The 25,660-nt window shown below is 28.0% G+C and overlaps 1 protein-coding gene across 4 annotated transcripts in view; it reads right to left on the reverse strand.

Annotated features, from left to right (window-relative positions):
* Window positions 1-6,424: 6,424 nt before the first annotated feature.
* LOC100201608 (kinesin-like protein kif7) overlaps window positions 6,425-25,660 on the reverse strand; it is a 74,786-nt gene continuing 55,550 nt past the window's right edge. For all 4 annotated transcript variants that reach the window (XM_065806036.1, XM_065806039.1, XM_065806038.1 and 1 more), the window contains 11 exons: window positions 24,549-24,613; window positions 14,776-15,019; window positions 11,560-11,761; window positions 11,011-11,188; window positions 10,630-10,720; window positions 10,363-10,502; window positions 8,297-8,839; window positions 7,985-8,186; window positions 7,187-7,800; window positions 6,838-7,087; window positions 6,425-6,726 (listed from right to left, as the gene is read on the reverse strand). In XM_065806036.1, coding sequence (XP_065662108.1) covers window positions 6,631-6,726; window positions 6,838-7,087; window positions 7,187-7,800; window positions 7,985-8,186; window positions 8,297-8,839; window positions 10,363-10,502; window positions 10,630-10,720; window positions 11,011-11,188; window positions 11,560-11,761; window positions 14,776-15,019; window positions 24,549-24,613 — 2,625 coding nt within the window. In that variant the 3' untranslated portion in view covers window positions 6,425-6,630. The remainder of the gene's footprint in view (window positions 6,727-6,837; window positions 7,088-7,186; window positions 7,801-7,984; window positions 8,187-8,296; window positions 8,840-10,362; window positions 10,503-10,629; window positions 10,721-11,010; window positions 11,189-11,559; window positions 11,762-14,775; window positions 15,020-24,548; window positions 24,614-25,660) is intronic.

Here is a 25,660-nt window from a genome sequence, read left to right on the forward strand (position 1 = left end):
CTCCGGATATTGCAGTTTCCACAGTCGCAGAAAGAATAGCGCAACATATCGAGCACATATGGATCAAAGCGTCAATCCCGGTAATATCACAACATGAGAATTGTAGAGAAAATCAGAATGCTCCACAGCAATTACAGAAATTTGCTAAAACCATTTAAATCCAGACAATGTGATCGGGCATACACCGAGCAACTTAAAAGATTTGCTACCAAAACAGATCTGCAACTATTTGATATTGCAATCTGCAAATGTATCGATTTTCCAAGTTGCAGATGCAAACTTGAGCATAAGGTGCCGCCTGCGGAGAGAAGCTTCTTGACGGACCAACGAAATCAACGAAAAATGATGATCGGCGGCGTTAATGTGATAACCACAATAAAACTCGTGTTACGACAAAAACGCCAAAGATGAGTTGATGATTTCATGGAAAAACATCGCAAATGTATCAAAATTGATGAAAAAATTGACGATGTAAACGTTTTAGCAACTAGAACTACCAAATGTAGCTAAGATAAGCAACAGATATAAAGTTCCAGGTCGTTGTACAGCAGCAATTGTCAGTGTAACGTTGCAAGATGAGGGTCTTGTACACAAGGGGGACACATCAATGGTAGTAGATAAGGATAAACTTGGCAGAGAACGGCGAAATATCAGAAAGCGATTACAAACCCAGGCATTCCAGCAAAAACTGAATGGACTCTATTTTGATGGCAGCAAAGATAAGGCCAGAGTGCAAACTAGAAAAGGTAACAAAAACCATGGACGGATTATTATAGTAGAACATGTGCGTCTAGTTCGCGAGCCAAATTCAGAGTACCTAGGCCACATTACACTTTCAAGTGGAGGAGCCGAGAGCATAACTACAGGTATCTGGGACTTTCTAAAGGAGAATAAAGTCAAAACAGAGGATCTAATGGCTATTGGGTGCGATGGCAGTAATGTCAATACCGGCACACATCGAGGTAAGATCCGTTTGCTCGAAAAGCGCCTTGGTTAACCGCTTCAATGGTTCGTCTACTTATTGCATGCAAATGAATTACCGCTGAGCCATCTGATTACTCATCTTGATGGAGTTACGAGTGGTCCAAAATTGTTTTCTGGACCCATTGGAAGTTTACTGCCGACATGTGAAGAATTGCCCGTTGTACCAAATGTGTTGTGGATTTTGGATTGTGCTGACTTAAGCACAGATCAAAAATATTTGTTCAACATGTGTAAAGCAGTAGAGAATGGGCAGTTTTGAAGATCTTGCGTTGCAAAAGCCAGGGCCGGTGGTACATTCAAGATGGTTGACTACCGCTTGTATGTAAAATGTCAGAAAATTTTAAAATTGCATAAAATTGGTGATATTTCAAGAGTGTTGGGGCACCCCAAGACCAACAAATTCATGACCTCTACTTTTTTGTTTTCACTAATGCTACTATGGAGCAACTATTCCACCCCCTGCTAATTATAGACTTGCAAATTTTTTTTTTACAATACTTTCAACCCACCGTACTATGCATAGTTAATAGAGTAATTAAAAAATTTGATGAGCCATTTTGTTAAAGCATCACAACTTGCGTGCTTAAAATTTTCTACTGAAATACCGAAAGAGTCAGGAGATTTTTTCAATTTTTGTTTCGAAATAGCCCTAATTATATTTTCTTCCGTTATTGTTACATCGTCAAAATTTTTTGACGGGGGAATTTTTCGATTTTTATTACGATGTGTTATTTCTGGAGTATTTGTTACTTTTTCGAAGTGATTTACGAATTCTGAAGTAATGGATTCTTTGTCTTTTTTATTATTTATGGTAAATAGACAAGAAGTCATGCCTCTGTTTAAACATCTGAATTCATTCCAAATATATTTTGGCTTAGTATTTTTCAACTTTTCAATTTTAACTGTACGCAAATTTTATTATTTTAAGCCAACTTGACATCTTTGCGAAAGTTTTTATGAAAGCCATTTGGTAACGATCGAAAGTTACAGAGTGTAGATCTTTTAAAGTACCAGAATCTCTCCATTTTTTTAAATGTATCGAAAGAATTATTTTAGAGCGAGTTAATTCAGGTGTCCACCAAGATTTTCAAAGCAAACATTACTTTTTATTATTTAGAGTTTCCTTAAAAATCATTTGAGCGCAGCCAGTACATATTATGAACAAGGTGTTTATAATTATCAGTAAAATTAAAATTGTTAAAGCAATTGGTTAGATGATCATTATATGGATTTATAAATTCAGAATTGTTCCAAGCGTAGCTAGAAATATTAGTATCTGCTGCTATTTCAACGGTATTGTATATCGTTTGCTTACCTCTTACTTCAACTGGTATTGATAGTAGAAGGTGATCGCTCAAATTATTTAAGCACTCAAAAAAAACAGTGCATTTAAGATTTAGAAAACTTGTATATTTTGATACAGCGAGGTAATTAATATATGACGAATTCGCTAGTGTCTGATGTCGACATGGCATATCGACACTAGACACTACCGAATTCGTCATATATTGGTCACATCGCACCTATCGGAATTTTTAAAAACAAATCAATTAGAACTAGCAGATGTAACTAAAGACTCTGGCCTTATAAACACAGTATGTAGGGCCAGAACCTTTAATTACATCTACTAGTTCTGATTGATTTATTTTTAAAAATTCCGATAAGTGCACAGAATAATTATTTCTTTTGGAATTCGATCTTTTAAATAAATCATATTTGGTGTGGAAAAGTTTGGAAGTCACCAGCTATAATTATATTGCTGTTACCTTCGTAACTATTAATTAGACCTTTGACAATATCTAGTTGATTTTTGTATTCTTCTAGTGACGAGAGGCTGTTTCGCGATGAGGAGAGTTCCAATAACTATACTATTAAGTTTATTTTTTCGAAATTTATTTCAAAAATATGATCATCTTCGTATATTACTCTAATATTTCGGAATTGATTTTTTCCTATAAAGAACGCATTTCCACCAAATGGTCGGCCTTTCTCATGTTTATTAGATTGATGGAAATAATTGTATTGTTAGATATATCTCTTATTACGGAGTATTCAAGTTTAGATATCCAATATTCACATAAAAATGTTATACCATAAGATTGTATAAATGACTTCGCAAAGTCAATATCTGACTTAAGACCCCGACAGTTGAAAGTACACATATCGAAAGTTGTTGAAGATTTTTTTTTTTCTCTTGTGCTGCTTGGATCCATTTTTAATAAAATTCTTTATCCTGGCTCCCGTTGGGTACCAGATTTTGTTTACTTTTTTTGAAAAAAGCGTTTTGTCCTAAAAGGTTTTACGATTAAATAATTGTGCCATAACTCAGGGTTGAAGATTTTTGTTTTTTCCGAACTGTTTATTGTAACTCGAAATGATCTATTATATTTGTTTACTTTATTTGCGACAACTAACAATGGCGTAATTTCTATTTCACGAATCACATAATTTTAAAGATCTTCTTCATTAACTTTATTGAATATTACTCCCACAAAGACATCAAATTTACGTATAATTTTTTTGCCTGCAATGCTTTTATAATCTGTAATTTTAGTTCCAAAAATAGGCTCGACCGCACGGTATTTTATTTCGCAAAATAAATTTTAGTGACGTGTGACAGAGTGCACATGTCTTTAATGTATATTTGACGATCGTAGAATAATATCCGATCGAGAATAATATCGCATACGTTTTTAGTAGTTGTGGTTGATTCTTATCGTGTGAAAATGTTTTATCCAAGGTTCGTTTAATTATATTTTTTGTAACATCTGGAATGAATCTATTTTTTTCACTATGCGCAAAACCATCGAGTTTTAGGTTTGGCATTTGACTCGGCTGTAAGGTAACAGAGTCCGATTCTAAATTATTGTTTGTTATATTCAATTTTTCAATAAGCTTATTTTGAAAAACTATTTTTTCTTTTAATAATCTGAGTGCGTCTTTTATTTCCTTAAACTCTTCTTTTCTTCCTGTATTTCCTTTGAAATATTAAAAATTTATCGTTGGGTTTGTGGGTCGGTATTTTTGTTGAGATGATAACTTTAACAATCTCTTTGTGAAATTGTTTTTCACATAGCGCTAATGAGAATATATAAATATCCTCAAGACATAAATTACGAAGGTTTTTTTTTGACTGGGTTTACTGGATCTAGTGTTACATTTATCTCGTTAAACTCCTCGGTACAAAATGTATAAACTCTTTCAGCAAATAGCCGTTCTCGAAGAGTTCGAATTATGTTTTCTTATATTAGATTCATATTTAGTATAATTAAATTTTTCGGATGCGAGCATATAATTTCATCAATAATTTTTTTAATATTATCTTCAAATGCATCTATTTCACACTTATCAACACATATGAAAAAAAATATTTTTTTAAACTTTTTTAGAAAAGCGCTTGACCACATAAAACATTGTTCAGGGTGACAAATTAAAATTAAAATTTTTTAGTGAAAGCGCATTTTTTGATTAACAATCTTTATGTTTTTATGCAAATCAATATGCTACGACCATTGAATAGTAGTTTTTTTATACAAAAATTGAATAAAAATAATTTTGACTTTTAGCAAACCATGGCCCACTGTGCGATGCTCTGTGAAAAGACTATTAGTTTATCTTTGAGTACCTTGACAAATAAAAAATAAAAACATCGAAGGCAAATGTTGTGATTGTTATGAGGACTTTCCAAGTAGAACCTTTAAATTACAAGCATATTTTTCTGTAAACATAAAACGGCATTTTTTAGTATTTTTTTCAACAATCGTGATTTTAAATAGAGTTGATCTTGGTGGCAATGACCTACTTGTATCCCCAAAATAAATGATCTCGTTTTTGGCATATAACATCTTTCTCTTTTTTATGTTCATTTTGCTAATCCGTTTTGCCTTAGTTGTATCCAGGGCCACTAATAGAGGGGGGCAATTAAAGTAATTTTGCCCGGGCATCACATTTACTCAAAAAAAAAAAAAAATAACAATAAATTATAAATATTTGACAAAAATTAAATTTAAAACATAGTGAAATAATTAGTTTTTTGTAAAACGTTTTTATGATTAATTTTATTTGCGTTTTAAAAATTGTCAACATTTAAATTAGGAATACAACTACAAATAAAATATTAATACACTACAAGTTTTTATTTACAATTTGAACGCGTTTTCATTCTCCAATTGTTTACTTAAAAATTCAAACTTTTTTATAATTCACGATTTTGTTAAATAGGCATTTATATAAAAGCTATTAAAACAGAGCAAATTTTGTTTATAAGTATTATATTATAATATATTTACTATATTATTTTATTATTAATACATTATTATTAATATATTATTTTATAAGTAGTTTTAAAATTTCTAGTTAATGAATTTAATTTTTGCTCATGAACTTTTTTGTTTGTGTACGTTCATGGTTTGCAAGCATTTCAACAACAAGAAAACCTTATTTCAACAACAAGAAAACCTTATTTCGACAACAAGCAAACAAAGAAATAAAATACATTCCAACTATATTTGACAAGAAAATTTAGCTATAGTGGATTTTTAAATTGTAATAAGCAACCTTATGATGCTCTCCGATATATAACAATAAATTAATTCTAACATTTTAAATTATAATCTTTCAGCGAAAATAATTTAAGGCCTCTTATTGAAGCAAATGTTTGGAGTTGTTAAAAGGAAAAGAGCGAAGATTTGGAATGAAAATGAGAACAAAAATAAAAACACTCTTAGATTGCGTTCTTTGGAAGAAAAATTAAGAAAAGCGCGAGCAGGTAGTTAATTTAAATCTTGTGACTTCCATAAAAAGCAAAATTAAAATAATTCTGTTAATTAATATTTCTTTATAATTCGAAGACATAAAGATCAATATCAATGACTCCAAAGAGCCGTAAAACAATTTTGTAGTCTTTTTTTTAAAATACAACCTCCAATTGTAAAGATTTTTTGTTTTAACTTTCCATAAATAAATAAGAAACAGAATTGCTGAACCGTTCACTTTTTTTCTAATCGTTTAATCACGCCACAATTTATTTATTGAAAAAACCGTTCACTTTTTTCTTATCGTTTAATCACGCCACAATTTATTTATTGAAAAAGCACTTATTTTTATACTTGTATAAAATATTTAGCATGAAACATATTTTTTATATTAATAATTGTTTATGATAAGCATAACTTTTTTTTTTTCCCATATACTCTTAGTTTGATATATTGTTCATTAAGGTTATTTAGAGTATTTTTACTAATTTACTGCTCAGTTCCTGAGGAGCACCGGGCGCTTATTATATGAACTTGTTATGAAACTTAGCACACACACACACACGAACACTAAATTTAAACGTGTGAAATTCAGTTGAAATTTGACGATGAAAACCTTTCATTTACTAATCTTTCTAATAAAAGGCGGTTTTAAAAAGTGTGTTAGAAAAAAATAAAAACAACTGTTAAAAAAACTGAAACTCAGCTTTATTAAAAACACAATTTTCTCTATTTAAAAAACATGCAACATAAAAAAAGGTCGTTTGAAATAAAACAGAAATTAAAAAGCAATATATTTTAGATAAACTTTGACTGTTTATAAATATAATATTTGTATAAAAATATATTTTACAGAAAACTTACAAACGTTTTAAACTTGCAAAACTATAAATCACAGGGAATCTCTCACGAATCCCAACGAATCTCTTGATTTTTGTATTAACCGATTACTTGACAAATTGTTAGCTGGTTTCATTTCAAATATTTCCTAAAAATATTCCAAATGATATAAGTTTAATACTAAAATTTATTATATAAGATGAATACTGAAAAGAAATAAAAATTAAATAAGAGCAAAACAATTTGATCAGATTTTTACCGATAATCTTTTTTCATCTAAACAACGTCTTTCATTTCTTTCCTTAGAGAAAACGGCATCTTGTACAGGAGGTAAACGAAACTTATCACTATTCTCTGTATCCCTAGAATTTTTTTTCAAATCAGAATCGTTGGGGACTATACTAACCATTTCTTTAAGCTGACTTTTATATCTCTTTGCTTGAACTTTATAGTAATAAAGCTCTTTCTCCAAGTACTTGTTACGTTTTTCTGTCTCTTGTGCAATTCGCCTAAAACATAAATAGTAAAACATATATATTGGTAATTTGTGTATTGGTAAAAAAATAATTTGTTTGTATAAAAAGAGTGGTAAACACAAAAGTGCTTACATGTTAGTATCTTTTACTCTGATGTCTTTTTCCGTATTTTTAAGCTGCTCCATGAAAAAATGTACTTCGTTTTCGTGTTTACAATTTTGTTCAATAATTAAGTTCTCATAACGAGATTCAATTAACTTTATTGTTCTTTCTAACTGGTGTATTGTTTTCGATTGAGAATTAACTTTTATGTCAAATTGTTGTTTCATAGTTTCTGTTTCCATTAAAATTTTGCGTAAATTTATTATTTTCAAAAATAATTTACCAAGTAAATGCTTATACTCGTCTACATTCAAGTCGCCCATATTTTTTATCAAATATTCTACTTTTATATAATTTTGATATTCTATACTTTCAATGTTTGCCTGATTTTTTTTTATTAAATTGTTTTTATATTTTATGGCTTCATCGACTGCATCAAGTGCTTCACTAAGTTCAATTAATCGCCGCTGCTCCGCAGCATCAAGACCATTGAAATCATGCGCTGAATGTTCAAGTGCTAATTTTTGTTGTATAAGATCTTCTTTCATAGAAGTTAACTGATGCAAATGATTCGTATCAGAAGGAGATATTTTTTGTATTTGTTCATCAATTGTTTCCATTTGAATAGATAATCTCAATAAACTCTGGAAAAAAAATCAAATCAGTATTAAAAAAGCATCCTGTCCAATGATATTACTTGAAAACCACAATTAAACAAACACTGTTAAGTTTTATTATTTGTAAACATAAATAATAATAATTAAATAAAGCATTTATACAAATAAATAATAATTACATAAAAATACTAAAATAACAAAAAAAATTTACATTAGACAGTTCTTGATTTGATTCAAATTTCTTTACTTCTAACTCCTTTTTCTCGGATAACAATAATTCTTTTTTCCTTAAACTTACATCACGTTCAACTAACTCAGCCTCTAGAAGATTCATTTCCTTTTGTTTCGTTATTATTTTTTCTATCTCAGCATCAAGCCATACCTGCTTCTTTTCCAACTCTGAGTGTCTAGATCTAATAAAAAGCAAAGTATGAAAACAGTAGAAACAAACTTTATTTTATCTGAGTTAATAATCGACTTAAAAATACTTCAAACTGAAAAATAAAAATATAAAACGAATTACGTCATATTTCCCCCTGACGAAGTTCTAAGCTTTCTTTGGGCGGCTGCCACTTCTTCGTTTTTTATTTTTAATATTTTTTTTTGTTGATTAGTTTCTTTTTCTAACTCTTTGATTCGCAGCTCACTTTTTCTTCGTTCAAATTCAATATCATTAACTCTCTCTAACTCAGATTTTAGGTGGCGCTCAATTTCAATATATTGATTTTTCATTCGAACCATCGATGACTCAAGCTCTTTAATTTTCTTCTCTTTTGTAGATTGTATGTCCATAAATCGATCATAAGCAGATTCTTTTTTTTTTAAAGTGGCAAATTTTTTTTCGAGGATTAGCAATTTTTTATTATAATCATTTTCCAACTTTTTTTTATGTTTGTCGTCATCAAGAGAAATAACTTCATCAATTTTCTGTTTTACTTTTAAAAGCTCATCATTTGCAATATTATAATCTATTTCAAGCTTGTCCAACTTTTCTTTATATACAACACTTGTTTCTTTGGCTTCTTTTTCACTTAGCAGTAGTTCATTAATTAAAAGTTCTTTTTGCCTGATAAACAAAAAAGTTTGTTAAACATTGCCGAAGCGCACAGGTTTTGTTACTTAAATGAAACATCAACTTTTGATTACTAAATGCAAATTAAAAAAGAAAAAAGTTTGTTATTAGGTTAGTGTTAAAAAAATATTTAATAGACTGACGTGATGGCAGACTACTGCTGGGGCATTAATCAGAGCAGAGCTGGGAGATTGATCTCAGGAATAGTTTAAAATGTCAGAACTAGGAGCAAACGTTTTTATCTAATTTAGTGTATTTCGTTGCATCCAATATATGGATAACTTTACAGATGCTTTGGACATAATTTTGAATTAAGTTCTAATTATTTTCTTTTTTAAATTTACTCCCAACATGACTGCAATCAACCACAATTATACAGATGATTTGTACCTATTTTATGAACTATGTTTTTTTTAAATAAATTTACTGCCAACGAGACTGCAAGCAATCACGAAGTTCGAATATAAAGTTCGAAGTTCAAATATAAAGATAAGCATTAAAGAAAAAGAAATCAGTTGACAGAAAACTTAAGAAACTGTAAATTGTAGGAGTCAGGAAAACATATAGAAATGGGAGAAAATTCCGTATCTAAAATGTTTGAAGAAAAGATGAATAGAAATCATCAGTTAGAGTAAAAGAATATGACTTTGTAGAATGGCAGTCATGGAAGATTGAGCTTTGGCTAATAGAACAAGTGCTAATTCAACCAGCAGAAAATGGTAATCTAAGAAGAACAGAGTTTTTAAGTTTTTAAATTTAGTATACACAAAAAAGAAATAGAAAGACTTGTTTCCTAAATCTTTTCAAACTGGATGAACCTTTTTAGTCCAACAAATTTTGAAACTAACAAAATAAAATTAATTGTTTAAAAAGTTTAATAATAATAAATATGTACAGTGAATGACATTAATAATAAACATGTACAGTGTATGACATTATTACTAAACATGTACAGTGTATGGCATTAATACTAAACATGTACAGTGTATGAAATTAATAATTCAAATAAAGATTTAATAGATTATAATTTTATATTTCATTAATTTAAACTTTAGAAAAATGCAAAAATTTTTAAACTATACAAACCTGAATGTGATTTATTGCCCAACAATAGTGAGTTGTATTTAAAAACTCTAAAATACAACTCTAATGCACACTTAATATTTCATTGTTTTTTGATAATAATATGTCAATATAGCAAAGTGTACTCATTGTATGGCTATATAATAAAGTATGTTCAACGATAATAGAAAGGCATATAGTAAAGTGACAATGAAACCAATGCTAGTCAATTTCAAAATCTAATAGGGTTTTTAAACCTTATTGTAAACTTTGATGTGTAGAAAAAACATCAAAAAATCTTTTTTAACCCATATATTGTAATCTCTAACACAATTTTCGCTTAACTGACATTAAACAAAATTTTAGTTTTCAATCAATAAGACTAGTTGGTGTTTTCACACATTATATAAAATCATTTGGTGGTTTTGGTTTATGATTAAAAAGAAATAACAAACCTTATGTTATGTTCCAACATCTTCATTTCACTAAGAAACTCTTTTTGGTGCTTCTCTGATTCTTTAATTCCTAAATTCTTTCCTTTTTCAAGATTTATATACATATTATTAGGTTGGAACTTGGTTGGTGTAGGAGTATTCTATAGTAATAAAGATACATAAAATTTAACAGAGGAACTTAAAATTTAAATAAAGGGAATAATATTAGATGAAGATGTTTAAAGATTAAAAATAATAACAAAAGATTAGTTTGAGAAAAATGCAAACCTGGTTTTTTAAATATTTTATAGGTCGAGGTATATTTGACAAATATTTCTTTGTCTGAGATATTGATGCTTCATGAGTTATAATAGACTCTCTAAATAAAATAAAAATAATATTAAAAATAGTTCATTACTAATTGAAAAGAGTAAAAGAAACTCAACACCAATCCGTTAGAAATTATCACCACTGCTAGATATTATTACTTCTATTAGATATCATTACTGTTGTTAGATACCATCACCGCTGTTATATATCATCACCACTGTTAGATACCTTCACTGTTGTTGGATATTATTACTGCTGTTTGATACCGTCACTGTTATTTCTTTATCCCAGAATTTAATGTCTATTAAAAAAAACTTTTATCAAAACAAAAATATTTACTCTTGCTCTTCACTAGATATATCATCGTCCACATCATCATCAATATCATCATCATGTTCAACAAAATCTGCATCATCCATTTGTGAGATTCTCATTGAATTTATGGCACAAAGTTTCTGTAAAACACGTTCTTCAGATAATAACTGATTAGAAGTTTCTAAAGCTACCTCCGCATGACCTTAATAAAATAATATTACTCAAAAATAAATTTATATCAGCAATTTTATTTATACTTATTCTTATATATAATCATTCATGTATATATTTTTAAAGAATTTTTTAAGTGTTAATTCATCTCCCTAGGGCTATAAAGGTTACTACAGTTGAGGAGGCTAGTTTAATTGTGGTTACAACCTGCTCTCAACTCTATAACTCCAAAACACAAACCTTATCAATTTTTTTTTTAGAGTAACTTTTAATAGAAAAATAAAAAAGACAGCAATGTTTATTGACTTTTTAATTTTATGTTCATCTTATGTTCTGGTACCAGCTTGGTACAAGCTGGTACGAGATTACACAGAAAGTTATTTTTATATTAAACAGAAATACCTTGAATGTTCACCTTTTGATTATTCATTTCTTTTTCTAATATATACTCCTGGAGCTCTGCATTTTTATTTTTCATTTTGTCTAACTCCAATCTAAGGATTGCATTTTCTTCTCCAAACATGTTAACTTCAGTACGCATTTCTTCAAGTTCATTTTTTTGCATGCATAAAATATGCTTTAAGTTAAGTGATGTCTTTTCGCACTAAATTATTTGCAATGAATTATATTGTTTTTTTATTATTAAAAAAACAGACAATTAAAAATTTCAACATAAAAGTTCATTAAAAATCAACTCAATTATTGAAAAACTTTCTATTTGCAACATATAACTATTGTTTTAAAATTTTTAAATTTGTTTTTGAAAAAATACGAGTTATTTTTGAATTTAATTAAATTAAATTTTGAATAAATATAGAATAAATTTGAGAAATGTTTAGAACTTGACAACAGATAAGTAATATTTATGTTGCAAAGTAAAAAAAAAAAAAATGATATTTATGAAAATTCAAAGTCAAAAACTTAATGAAATTTCTACCAAAACACTATTTGATTGCACCAAAAAAAAATGCTTATGTCAAAAGTCAGATATTTGAAAATAACAACTCTAACTAGTATTAGAAATTTATTAGAAAATCTATAAAAAGAGGCTGTTTGAATAGTATCTGTTTATCACTAATGGTGACATACTGAAATAGATGGCTGTTGGTATATTTCAGAACAAATCCATTAAAAAATGTTTCATGCAAGATTTAATTTTAAAACATTTATGGTTTTATTTACATTAGTGAAATTGCTGTATAAACACTTTTATCCCAAGTGTTTATAGGGGAATTTCATTGCAAAATAATTAATGCAAAAAGAGGTGGTTACTTCACATGTCCATTCATGATTTCACATGTCCTTTTATGACACACTTGGAACCCACCTATCCCACACCATACACACATTAATGAGTTATTTTTTTGCTGTCATTATTAGTTTTTGATGTATTTGGTTGCATCTAGTTAAATAATGATTTTAAAGTCAAGTTGGACAAGAATTTCCACTTCTTCAAACCACTTGCTTGTTTTGGACATGAAAATACAATCAGATAATTCCTACCTTTGTTTATTTCTTTTTATTTTCTTCAGCTTTTCATTTCTTCCAGAGCTTGTAATGTGTGAGAAACAAGGTTTTGCATGAATTGGGTTTAAAATATTTTTCAGAGAAAGAACAATTGTTCTTAGTAAAGAAAAATTGTTTCTTATTGTTGGGATTAATTACCATCTCTGAATGAGACTCCTTTTTTATATTCCTGTTCCATCACAGTGTTACAGAGAGAATAATGCCCACAATGAGCAAATACATCTACTTTACTCCTCTTTTTATAGACATCTTCCCATACACTATAAAAAATGAACTAATTTTGAGGTATAGAGACTGAAGAACAGTCAAAGAGTTATATAGAAAAAGTCTCTGTCCATTATTTTTTTATTTATTTTAATATAGTATTTATCCAGAAGTTGCAAACTGCTGTGTAGAATATTTGCATTTTCAATGATATATTACTAATACGTCATTGAAAATACAAAACTTGATATTTACTAATAATTTTTATGCCCATCTAAATAGAGTAAACACTTGTTCAATCTTTTGACAGTAAAATGTTTTTAATAGTCTATAAGTATATCTTGTTCAATTTAAATCAATTTCCAACACAAAAAGATTTCTGTTGGAAACTCAAAGACATTAAAACGTTTCCCCTTCAAAATCAAAATGGTAGTAGACTGTCCTCAGAGATTAATTCTTAACACTTTTTCCTCTTGCTTAGTCACAATCAGCTTTCAAACTTGTTTTGTGTCTTTTTTTTAATAAAACCTTAGCAAGAGTAGATGATATCAACAACAAACCATTATATCATTTGAATTTTAAATAATAATATAACATTACAGTTATAATTTAGTCTGTACTGATACTACAAAGGCATAAATAAGTACATTAATATTAAGATTAACTTTTGCAACTATTAAAAATTTTCTAAACTTATTCTATATTAAAAGCTTACACTTGTGGAGTACAAAAAAGTCAACAGAAGATGTCTATTCTTGAAGATCAAGCCAGAAAGCAGTCATGCAATATTGATTTGCAATGTGATTTATACCATATTTGTTTCAACGGAACTTACTTTCAGCATCAATTTCGGGACTTCAAATAATTTCGCCATTGTTTTTATTTTACCATAGTAGACTACAAGAGGTTGGTACAGCATAATCTTTCGTTTGGAAAATATTTAAAATTTTGATGTTTTTCTTTGGAAAATACTTAAAACTAGAATAGTTGAATTTTATAATGATGCATTTTATACTTCTAAATCAATATGGCGGCTTATAAACTATGCAATGATGAGAATTTAATGATAAAAAATATGAATAATAGAAATGCATTCGATTTAAAAACCTCAATCCAATTTCAATTGCTCTTCCTACATCATCATTAAAATGGATATCATTGTTATCTCTTTTTTAATTTTTTTAATTTTTAAATCAAATCATAATTAAAGAATATTCAAAACCAAATATTTATTGCCTACAACAGCCAACATGGAACTTATTAATTGCAATATTAAATGCAACTGCTCAAAAATGTAAAAAAATGAGAAATATATATTTAAGATAAAGTTAAAAGTAAGAATTTGAACTCAGTAACATCTAAAAAGTTTAAACAAAGGGCAAACATCAGCCTGTAATAGACAGTCATAGTATGTATTGTTCAGAAAAAATGAAATGGGGGTCACTTATTCTCAAACTCTAAAAAGAAAGTAAAAAATTTACCTTAACTGCATGAAGCTCTTAAGACACCAATACCCCCCTTTAAATGGTGAAATTAATCTTGGTAATAGGAGTGGTTAAAACTAAATTTCAGACACCATATATTTTTGGTTAAAAAAGAAAAAAACAGATTAAACTTCTGACATCAGTTAATTATAAACAGTTTTTTAACGTTAAGAAAAATTAGATCAAAATTAAATTAAAAACAATCAATAAATTAAAAGTCACCATTAGGAAGCAGCAACTAATAACACTTCATTATTCTTTAATTAAATTCAACCTTTGTTTTAATTAAAAGTAAACCTTAAATACAATATAACAGAGGATAATAATTTAAAAAGCTATTAATTGAATAAACTTAACAAGGTTTCTCAAAGTATAATTATATTAAAGATAAAAATTACTGTACATCAATACATTCTCTTTTCTTTTCATCAATTTCCAAAAGACCACCACGAAAACTTTCCATAGCTAAATCAATTGTTGTAGAAGGATCACAGATATTCGTGAACTTAGAACTTTTGTCCCACTGACCAAGCCACATGTTAATTTTCTCTTTAACATCATTAGGAATATTGCATAATTTAACATCACGCAAAATAGTACTGATTTCATTAAAACTTTGGATAAAACATTTATGGTCTTGTAAAACACTGCAAACAGAAGATATAAAAAAATCATTGTTAAATATTTGACAAAAAGATTTTATACAGTTATACAAATTATATTACTTTTTTATAGAATAGGTTAACAACTTTTAGTTCAACTTTATATGACAGAAAAACAATTTGTATACATGTTCTTATGAGAAATAATTTTTTATAAGACTGAAAATTGTAATAAAATAAGATTTATAATAGTATTATAGTTAAAAAAACAACTTTTGAGAAAAAAAAACCAAGAGTGATGCATGTAGCTATTGTTGGCTAGGCATGTAGCCAGATAAAAAAAGTCTGGCTTACACACTATTTTTTCTAACTTTTAAATTTATTATTATTTTTTTAATTTAAGTCTCCTTAAATTTTACACTCCAAAAACTTATTAATACAAATTATTCATACTTTTGATAAACACTCACCAAATCAAACAATCACCTTAACTAAAGAAAATAAAATGATTTAAAATATTCCAAAAATATTTACTTATTATTTCTCAGGTTTCACCATTTTATCAATCTTGACTGGGTCCAACACTACTCTCCTGTTTGTTAGCATTTTTATGCTACTTTTTTGTCTGAAAGTAATAAAAAACTTTGCATAAAACTATATATACTGTATAGAATAACGAGTTGCATGATGACAAAAATCAAATAAAAAGAAAGTCTTGGAATAAATGTGAACATAACAAAGCTTGCATCCTTTTAAAGTGAACTTGGACAAAGAACTTAATCTAATTTTAAGCGCCATCAAGAAGAAGCAAAATGACAATTTACAAAGCATTCTTGAGTCAAAGGAGTCACATGCCCCAGAAAAGTCAAATCATTGGATACTTAAAATTTCTTGAATTCGCCGCCAAAGAACAGAGAGAAAGAATCAGTGAAATAGTTGTTGAGTTTAAAGCACTATGGAGCAAAACATTAAAATTTTCAAATGTATCTGATCAAGTCATTTGTGCAAAATTAGGAAAACTTTTAAAAGACTATGAGCGCTGCAGAAAGAAACAAAATTTAATGCATTGAATGAAATATTTGACATCACTAAGGTTAAAGGTGAATGGTTGTGTAAAGAGGATGAGAACCTGTATAAAGTGCAAATTTAGAGCAGAGGCCAGGTTAGTTATTCCACTGCTACCTGCTAGTGCGAAGACCATCTACCTATCCAAGCAAAAGAAGGTAATCAAAGCAACATTGCCCACAGTTACTAGCTCAGGGCCACCTGATTGGTATGAAAGTAGCATGGACTCTAATTCATCTGAAAACAGCAAAGACACTTCTTGGGATGATGAGATTGCAGCATCAACGAGCAAAAGGAAGCATAACCCAACATGCATTGCAAAATGCCTTGTTACAATCTTGAAGCTGTCTATTTATGGAGCAGCAAAGGTGAGGGCATTGAAATCCTAACCCCATGTCAGTCAACAATATACACAGCTATATACATAAGAGCTGATTAGGTAAAAAACACTTGATTAGCACGCTTTAAGAGAAATAAAGCATATACTTTGACGGCAAACACATTAATGGCTTTGAATATCAGGCAGTGATCCTCAAGAATGAAGCAAAAGAAATTAAGTTGACTGCGCTCAAATTGAAAAATGGGAAAGTTCAAACAATTGCAGAAGGACTTCATGATATGTTAGAGGAATTCAACCTGTGGGGATCAATTGCGATGATTATTGCTGTTACAAAAAGTGTGAATACTGGCAAGAAGACAGGCGTTGTTGCTCGGCTGCACGAAATGTTTGAAGAGAAAGGTTACCACAAATCCAAGTTCATCAGTTGCCAAGACTATGTGCTGGATCATATTCTTCGCATTATCATGGACAAAATGCTCAATGGATTGACTAAATCACCAAACATTGAGTACTTCTTTGTGAAGGATTTGATGAGTAAATATGATAAATTAAAATCAGCCTTCAGCAATGGTAAAAATGATATTAAGGAAAAAGGTGGCTGGAGAGACGAAATAAAGTTTCTTTACCATCTCACTTGTGTCACCACACTGAGATGAATGAGATATCCTTAAAAAAGATTCCAAACATCAGCAATGTATGCTGGAATTCTTGAGCCCTTCTAGCACTTCTTGCATTTATTTTGAAACCCATAACAGGTTGCATAAAATCTGTTCACTCATTTCCTTATCATGGGCCCATGGGCCGACAATTGCTTTAGTAGTCAATTGTTCTGCAATGAACTGTCTGCAATGCTGAATGACTATCCAAAAGATCTCAGATGCTTGCAAAACACTGGAAAACATACAAATTTCCCCTCAAAATCGCCCGAAGCAATCAGTGCTGTGAGTGTGCAATCAAAGTTTTGCAATACCTGTATGACTCCTGCCACAACAAGGAAACCTCTCACTAAGATTCATCTTTTCCATTGAGATTATTGTAAACAACTGACTTGCTTTTGCGTTTGATAAACCTATAAAATGTTGCATATACATGATTCTGAAGCTTGTGTTCAATTTTGTAAGTGTTTAAAAGGACCTCATAAATTAGGCAAAAAAGCTAATAAATAAAAATTTTGGAACCATTTTATGCGTGACATTTATATATATATATATATATATATATATATATATATATATATATATATATATATATATATATATATATATATATCTATATCTATATCTATCTATATATATATATAAATATGGCGGTAGTGGTGTAGTGGTAAAACGGTCGCTTTATAAGCAAGAGATACCAAGTTTGATCCTCACCACGTCCTGGGTAGTACCGCGCTCAACTTGTTTCTCCGCGAAGCGACTTTGTCAAGGTTCGTGTTTCGGAGTTATCGAGTTGAGAGAGGGTTATAACCACTATTAAGTAGCCTCCTCATCTGTAGTAGCCTTCTTGGCCTTGAGGAGGTAAATAACAAAAAAACAAATATATATCTATCTATATATATATATATATATATATATATATATATATATATATATATATATATATATATATATATTTATTTATAGATATATAGATATATCTATATATCTATATATATCTATACATCTATATATATATATATATATATATATATATATATATATATATATATATATATATATATATATATATATATATATATATATATATATATATATATATATATATATATATACATATATATATATATATATATATACATATACACATACATATATATATATATTAGGGTAGGTCGATTTTAGCTTTTTTTTTAAATTATAAGTTGCATAATGTTCTAGTTACTGTGACTAGGTTAGAAATAAGGTTTTTTCCAAATTTTAAGTATCCTGGTTTAAAAATGGCTTGCGGATTTACATTTCAAGTCTTAATTTTGGACTAGTTTTGTTTGATTATTTATTTCAAACATTGAAATACATTAAGTCTAGTAATCTTGTTTTAAAATATCTTGTTTCGAATTTATAAAGTAACCAATAAACGATTTTTTAAAAAGCGCAATTGTTTTAAGAAGCCAATAAACTTTCAATTAATTGTTTACACACATTTAAATTTTGCAAATCTTTTTTGTATATTAAAGTTCTTGTTTGTATTCAAAAGCTGGTTCAAAAATAAAATTGCAATTTAAAGAAATCGTTTAATATCAAAGATAAATACTTATAATTATTATATTTAGAGTAATGTTTTTACCTGTTTAATATTACATAAGTTTTGATTTGCAACTTCTGAAGTAGATAAAAATATAAAACTTTTCGAAGGAACTAATGGTTTTACCTAATTCAGTCAAAGAAACTAATGGTTTTACTCAAATCCTGACGGGACCACAGATTTTTTCAGAGATTTTTTTTTTTTTTTTTTTTTTACAAAGCAGGTTTTTAATAGTAAGTTTTGATATTTTAGGATTTTTTTTGTGCTTTGGCCTCCAATAAAAAGTCATGCTGTTGCCCATGGCTCTAAATGTTATACTTTAAAACATTTACATATATTATTAGTCTACGAAAATGCTAATAGTTAAGGCTGCAATTACGCGGATAAAAAGTGAAAAGAAATGTTGTGGTGGCCCATGTGAATTATCAATGAATTACCTTTTATAACTGACAAATCTATTAATAGGAAAGTTAAAGATCTTCTCATTCTTGTTAAAGATATTAATCGCAAGCACAGAAAAGCAAGCGCTAAAAGAAATCTTGATGCACACTTGGATAAGGGTTTCGATATTTCTGCGCATTCCTGTTCATTAGATGTGTTTCCCTGTAGTGACAGAATAGTTTCATGTAATAAAGAAAATTGCATTAAAGAACATATTGTATGGCTTTGCTCTCAAAGTAATAAAGTACCTCTTGAAGACTTATCTTCGTGATCAGAGGTAAAAATCGGTCCAAAAGGTGCATATCAACTTTCTTCTGTTGATAGATTATCTGTCAAAAGGATTCAAAGACTTGATAAGGAACGACAAAAAATATCTCATAAGCTAGTTGATGAAGATGAATCCCTCATACCACACGTAAACTTAATTGAAGAAACAAGAGCTTTATCCAATACGGAGGTAAATCTTTTATAAATCATGAAATATTTATAGTAGATGAAACAGAAAGCATTTTATTTTATTAACTTTTTATACGAAGAAGGTGAATGGAAACCAAGATATGGACTCAGAACAAAAAAAAACAGTTAATTTGTCTTGGGGTTGATAGCAAGCTCGATCAGATTATTAAACAAGTAAAATAATAAACTCATCTCAAGAAGAAGTACTAAAGAAGTGCATTGAACCTGAATATCACCTCATATTTACTTATGAGGATGAAAAATTAAGTGGAAATTATTTGACTCATCAGACAATTACTGTTTCTGGTGCTTAGTTCTTGCTACCGAAATGTTCTGTGTTTTACAAGAACATAACTGTTCAGAAAGTGTGCAAGCTGTTCTTCTTGATAATACTGCTTTCAAGACCAATAAGTGGCTTAGTACATAATTAAATTAAACTACATATGATTAGATGCACCTTACATCAAAATGAACTTCCATTATGAGCTTTTTTTATAAAACTTGATGGTGAAACAACTGAGCCAAGAAGCTACAGTGGTCTACTTGGCAAAAGATGTGCTGAAAATATTCAGGATAGAAATTAAGTTTTGATTGAACGTATTGAAAACCCAATTACAGATGGATATATTCCAGAAGAAATACTAATAGACCTTAGTTGCAATCAAAGATTTATTTGAATATTGCAAAGGAATAGGTTTTGGTAAAGTTTCTGATAAATGAGCCACCTATAAAATTGGACCGCTTAACCATATAAGGTAGTCAACTCTAGCTATTTGCCTTCTCTGTTTGTAGAGACAATCAATCAACTAGAGACAATCAATCAACCATTTCTTTAAAAAAAACTCGTATATTTTGATGTTCAGGTTTTCGCTCCAACATAAAAAATAAAAAATCGAAATAAAAAAATCTTCGAAGTTTCACGAATCCCCGCGCCTTATTTTTTCTACTATTACTAGAATCAATAATCTCCCTTTTGATGATGTTAAACTTATTGCTAAAAGAAACATTAAAAACAATGCATTGTGCCTTTATGGCACAATGTCTGGTTGTCATTATCTTTTAGCACGGCATAAAGAATATTTATGCCGCGCTAAAAGATAATGACAACCAGACATGAAACTTTGGTTTTCAAACCATACTGGCTCTAAGGCAAAGATAATTTTTTATAGTTAACTAAAATAAAGTTTTGAAAAAAAATGATACTTTAAATGTGGCTTCGCTTTATATTTATAAAGTAAACAATGAAAATTTGAAAGTAAATTTGAAGAAAATTCCGGAAAATAATTTTAATGCTAATCATTGGTATGAGTTGGTTGACATCAGCATTGCATAAGTTACGGAGCCCCCTACCACACAACATTTTTCAGTTGAGCAAATCCATATATGATTGACAATAATGTTAAACCTGTAATTCCCGACTTTCCATCTCACTCCAGAGTGTTGAGCGAGCGGTAAAACTTGTGTCAGAAGCATCCCAATATGTTTATGGACTCGAGAACCAACACAGCTGCATTTTAACTAAACTACTAAGCAGGAAGATGCGTAAACCATATGTTTCAAAAGGGAATTATTCCCATTCTTATGATGATATTTTTTATTTGAAAATATTTTCCTAAAAATATATGTTCCTATTCAAAATGTTTTAAATTGTGAAAGTAATGTTTATTTTGATACTCATGTAAATATAAGAAGAAAAGTTTCACTATTTAAACTTTCAAATAGTTAACAAGTTGTTATAAATGTAGCTTAATTGTTATAAATTATTATAAATTTAAATCATTCAGCAATTTAAATAATATCAAAAAATATTTAAATATGAACATATTTAAAACACCAATTTTTGCATATAACGCTTTTAAAGGTGTTTTTTTGCATAATCCTACAAATTAAATCCGCAAGCAATTCTTCATCTAAAATCTCTCAAATTTTATCTCTCATATTGCATAATATTGCAGTAGTCTCTAACTACTGCAATATTACATAATATGCGGAACTAAAATCGACCTACCTTAACATACATATATATATATATATATATATATATATATATATATATATATATATATATATATATATATATATATATATATATATATATATATATATTTGTATAGATATCGATATATAGAATATATTCGAGGTTAAGTATTTTGATGTAATAATACGAAGTCTCTTGTACGTGTTACAGTGCTCAATATTACTAAATAATAGAGCTATATATAATTATATTTGGATGAATAAAAACATCTTGTTGATTTGAGTGAAGCAAAATTAGAAAATAAGTAGTTATTTATTTTTAAAATATATTATTTGATTAATAAATTTTGTAGTGACGGAAGAAATTAAATAAAAGTACCAGGCATCAAATGTTATAATATGCAATATAACATACCACTAATCAGTTGTTTTTATTCATCTAAATATAATTATATATATATATATATATATATATATATATATATATATATATATATATATATATATATATATATATATATATATATATATATATATATATATATATATATATATATATATATATATATATATATACGTATAGACAATTAACTATTATGGATACTGTTGATTATATTTTGATGTATTCTATAGAGTAGAAAATCAATAAATTGTATATTACATTTGTAACAAAGGTAATATGCAATTTATTGACTTACTATTCTACAGTATACATCAAAATATATTTTAAAAAATGCAGCTAAAAATGTGATCAAGATTAAAAGCATTTTTATGATACACTCGGTGTAGTTAAGGTGATTTACTAATTATTCAAATTCTTTTAATTGAAATTAGCATCATTTTATCAGCGTGTTATGTCGAAACAAAAGCTTTAGATGTAATAATTTGTTTTGCTTCAGTTTTTTTTTAAATTTGTCTTACAATTTTCTTCTAACCTACTAAACACTGATTATTTTTGATAATAATAATTGTTAAGGTTTAATGTCAATGTTTTTTATTGTCTCATATTATTTATTTTCAAGATCACTTTTGGCTGCGCTTTAAATTCACTTTTTTAAATATTACCTTGGAATATCATGATAATTCAAGGTAATATTTAAAAAAGTGAACTTAAAGAATTTTAAGCGCAACCCAAAGTGATTTTGAAAATAAATAATATGAGACAATAAAAAACATTGATTTTAAACCTTAACAATTATTATTATCAAAAATAATCAGCTTAAAATATATCATTTAAGTTTTAATATTATTAAAAGTTATATCAATAAAAAATTATTTTTCTGATATGCGGTACAAATTGTTTATTTATCATATTTGTTAAGGTCTTTTATATCTTAGGTGTATGTAGTTTTTTTAAAAAATTGTCTAACTGCATTGGATTTAAAGTTTGCCAAAATAGGCAAAATACTATTGGCCCAACAATACAGTCTACATGAGTAAGGAAATTACCTTTAAAGATTTACATGTTTCTCATACTCTTAATCACAACTTGATTTTTAAGTAAGTTTTATTTGTTCTAGGTAACTTGCTTTTGCAACACCAAACTAGCTATTTGTTCCAAACAAATAAATATTTGCCTCATTTTATTTTAAAGTTTAAAGTTAAACAAAAAATGAAAAATTTATGTTTAATAAACATAAATTTAACCTTTTTTCCCCATATTTTAGATAGATACTTTTTCATTCCATTTCAAAATAAAGTCATCTACTTATATTTTATATTTCAGTAATAACAAGATAGTCCAAAGTTAATTTGATAGAAATGGTCAAGTTTTTCATGTTAAATCAGCAACAAAATGTAGTAATTTTTACTTAACTTTACACTGTTTTCAAAGTAAATTTTTCACTAATAATTTTTATTAATTTTAGAATCAATAACTGAATATGGCAACAAATCATACAATTCATAAGTTCATCTGAGATGGTGAAAGAAGAATAGTTTTGTGAGGTGCTGAGACATCCATTGCTAGTTTCTTTATTTGTATTTTAAATGTCCAACATTTTTTAAAGGTCCTTTCATGATGTTTTTTGTATAACTTAAAAAAATATCTTTGGTAACTTTATATGAGTACCAAATCTGAACTCTTTTTAAAGATATTATATGAACTTTTTTTGAAAGTTGACTTCGGACATCTTTTAAACGTCCAATTGGAACAGCTTTTTAACATCCACTTTGAATATCTTGAATACTAATTTGGAATGTTTTCGGTAATTTGATCTGGGTAGCTAAAAATAACTATGTCTGAATGGATGTCTTTTAAACATAAAAATACAGACAGGGTCAAGTATGATTTGTTTTTTTGAAAAAATACTATACTCACACTTTTCCTTAACTTATTGTAAGCATTCATCCTTTACATTCAACCTCTCACCATCATATCATAGGCATTCACTTACCACTACCACTCTCTTAAGCATTTATTTACCACTAGCACTCACTCCTTTTCATATATTGAATATTTAACCTTGAAATGAAACTCTTTTGATACATTTTCATTCTCATTAATACTCTATGATAAATCAACCATTATACACTATACTAGCCATTTAAAATAAAGCATTTAATACTGAATGCAAACTTTATTTTGAAGATTAGTTTCAAGTTAGCAAATGTTTGGATAACTACATCATTTTCTAACCTTTAAAACTAATCTAACTTTCTGTCTTTAAGTCAAACAAACTCTGCAAACATTTGCAAAATCCTAGCTGTTTAGAAACACTTGCTGTTACACTTTGTTACCTAAACATTGTTACCTAAATTAGTAAATGTTATGAAGAAACAAATAGTTACTATGCAGAAAAATTAAAAAAAGAGTAAAACACTCTGCATAATTTCATATTTAATCTAATTTCAAAGGAGCAAATAAATTTGTAATTATTAAATGATGGATAAAAAGGACTTTAAAAATACACAAAATTTACTTTTAATGTCTACAGTAAAACAACAATAAATAATAACAATTAGTTATAATTAAAATCTTTAAAAAATTTATTTCATATAAAAATATTTTAAAAAAATTTAAATTAAAATGTACTTGAACTACAATAATATTACTTGTTTGAAAACTTCAAATCATTTTTATTTTCGTTACTTGTTCCTTTATTTTCACTTTGGAGTAACTAGAAAAACCAAATTTAAGTTAATCAAAGTTGGACTTCAAACAGAGTTAAAGTTATACAGTTAATCTACTTGAGTATTTAAAAGTAAATATTTAAAAAAAAAAATCGCTTGAGCAAACTTCAGCATATAAAAAGTCTTCAATGAAAAGATTTGTGCGTGTTTATATATATATATATATATATATATATATATATATATATATATATATATATATATATATATATATATATATATATATATATATATATATATATATATATATATATATATATATATATATATATATATATATATCCATATTACTTAATGTGTACACAAACTTATATATATTGTATGTGTATAAGACTTAGTTTCACCGAAATTTTTTAACAAAATCCATTCTTTCACACAAAATATAAAATTTGATTTGGGTAAACTAAGATGGCAGCTGACTTTTAAAACTAGCTTAAGCAAATTTTTTATTAGCATATATACCTTGTCCCCTCCTGTGTATTTAAATTTCTTGGAATCATCTATCATTAAACTTTCTACAACCTTGTAGTTGTAAAAAGCAAGACTTTTTTTGCAATGGTCCTTCGGCTAATTGTCTATTATCTGACCATTAACATTTGTACCTCCTACATAATCTCCTGGAATCAAGCATGGAATGCTTTATTCTTTCTCATTGGTATTAAGTCAAGCCTCAATCTACATAGTTTTCTCTATCTTGTACAGCTGATGTCTTATTACTGGACTTTTTATAAAAACTATAAACTGGATTAGTTATCAGTTAAAAATTATCATCACTAGCATAGATTTGATGATAGTCACTGAGATTAACAATGGTTGCTGATATAAAGCTAACAATGATTGCCATTATAGAGTTAATAATGATTGCTGATATAAAAATGACAATTATTGCTGATAAAGTTGAGGATGATTGCTGGTATAAAGTTGACAATGATTGTTGATATAAAGTTGACAATAATTGCTGATATAAAGTTAACAATGATTGCTGTTATAGAGTTGATAATGATTGCTGATATAAAGTTGACGATGATTATTGA

Source organism: Hydra vulgaris, chromosome 09 (assembly GCF_038396675.1).
Source record: "Hydra vulgaris chromosome 09, alternate assembly HydraT2T_AEP".
Taxonomy (NCBI): domain Eukaryota; kingdom Metazoa; phylum Cnidaria; class Hydrozoa; order Anthoathecata; family Hydridae; genus Hydra; species Hydra vulgaris.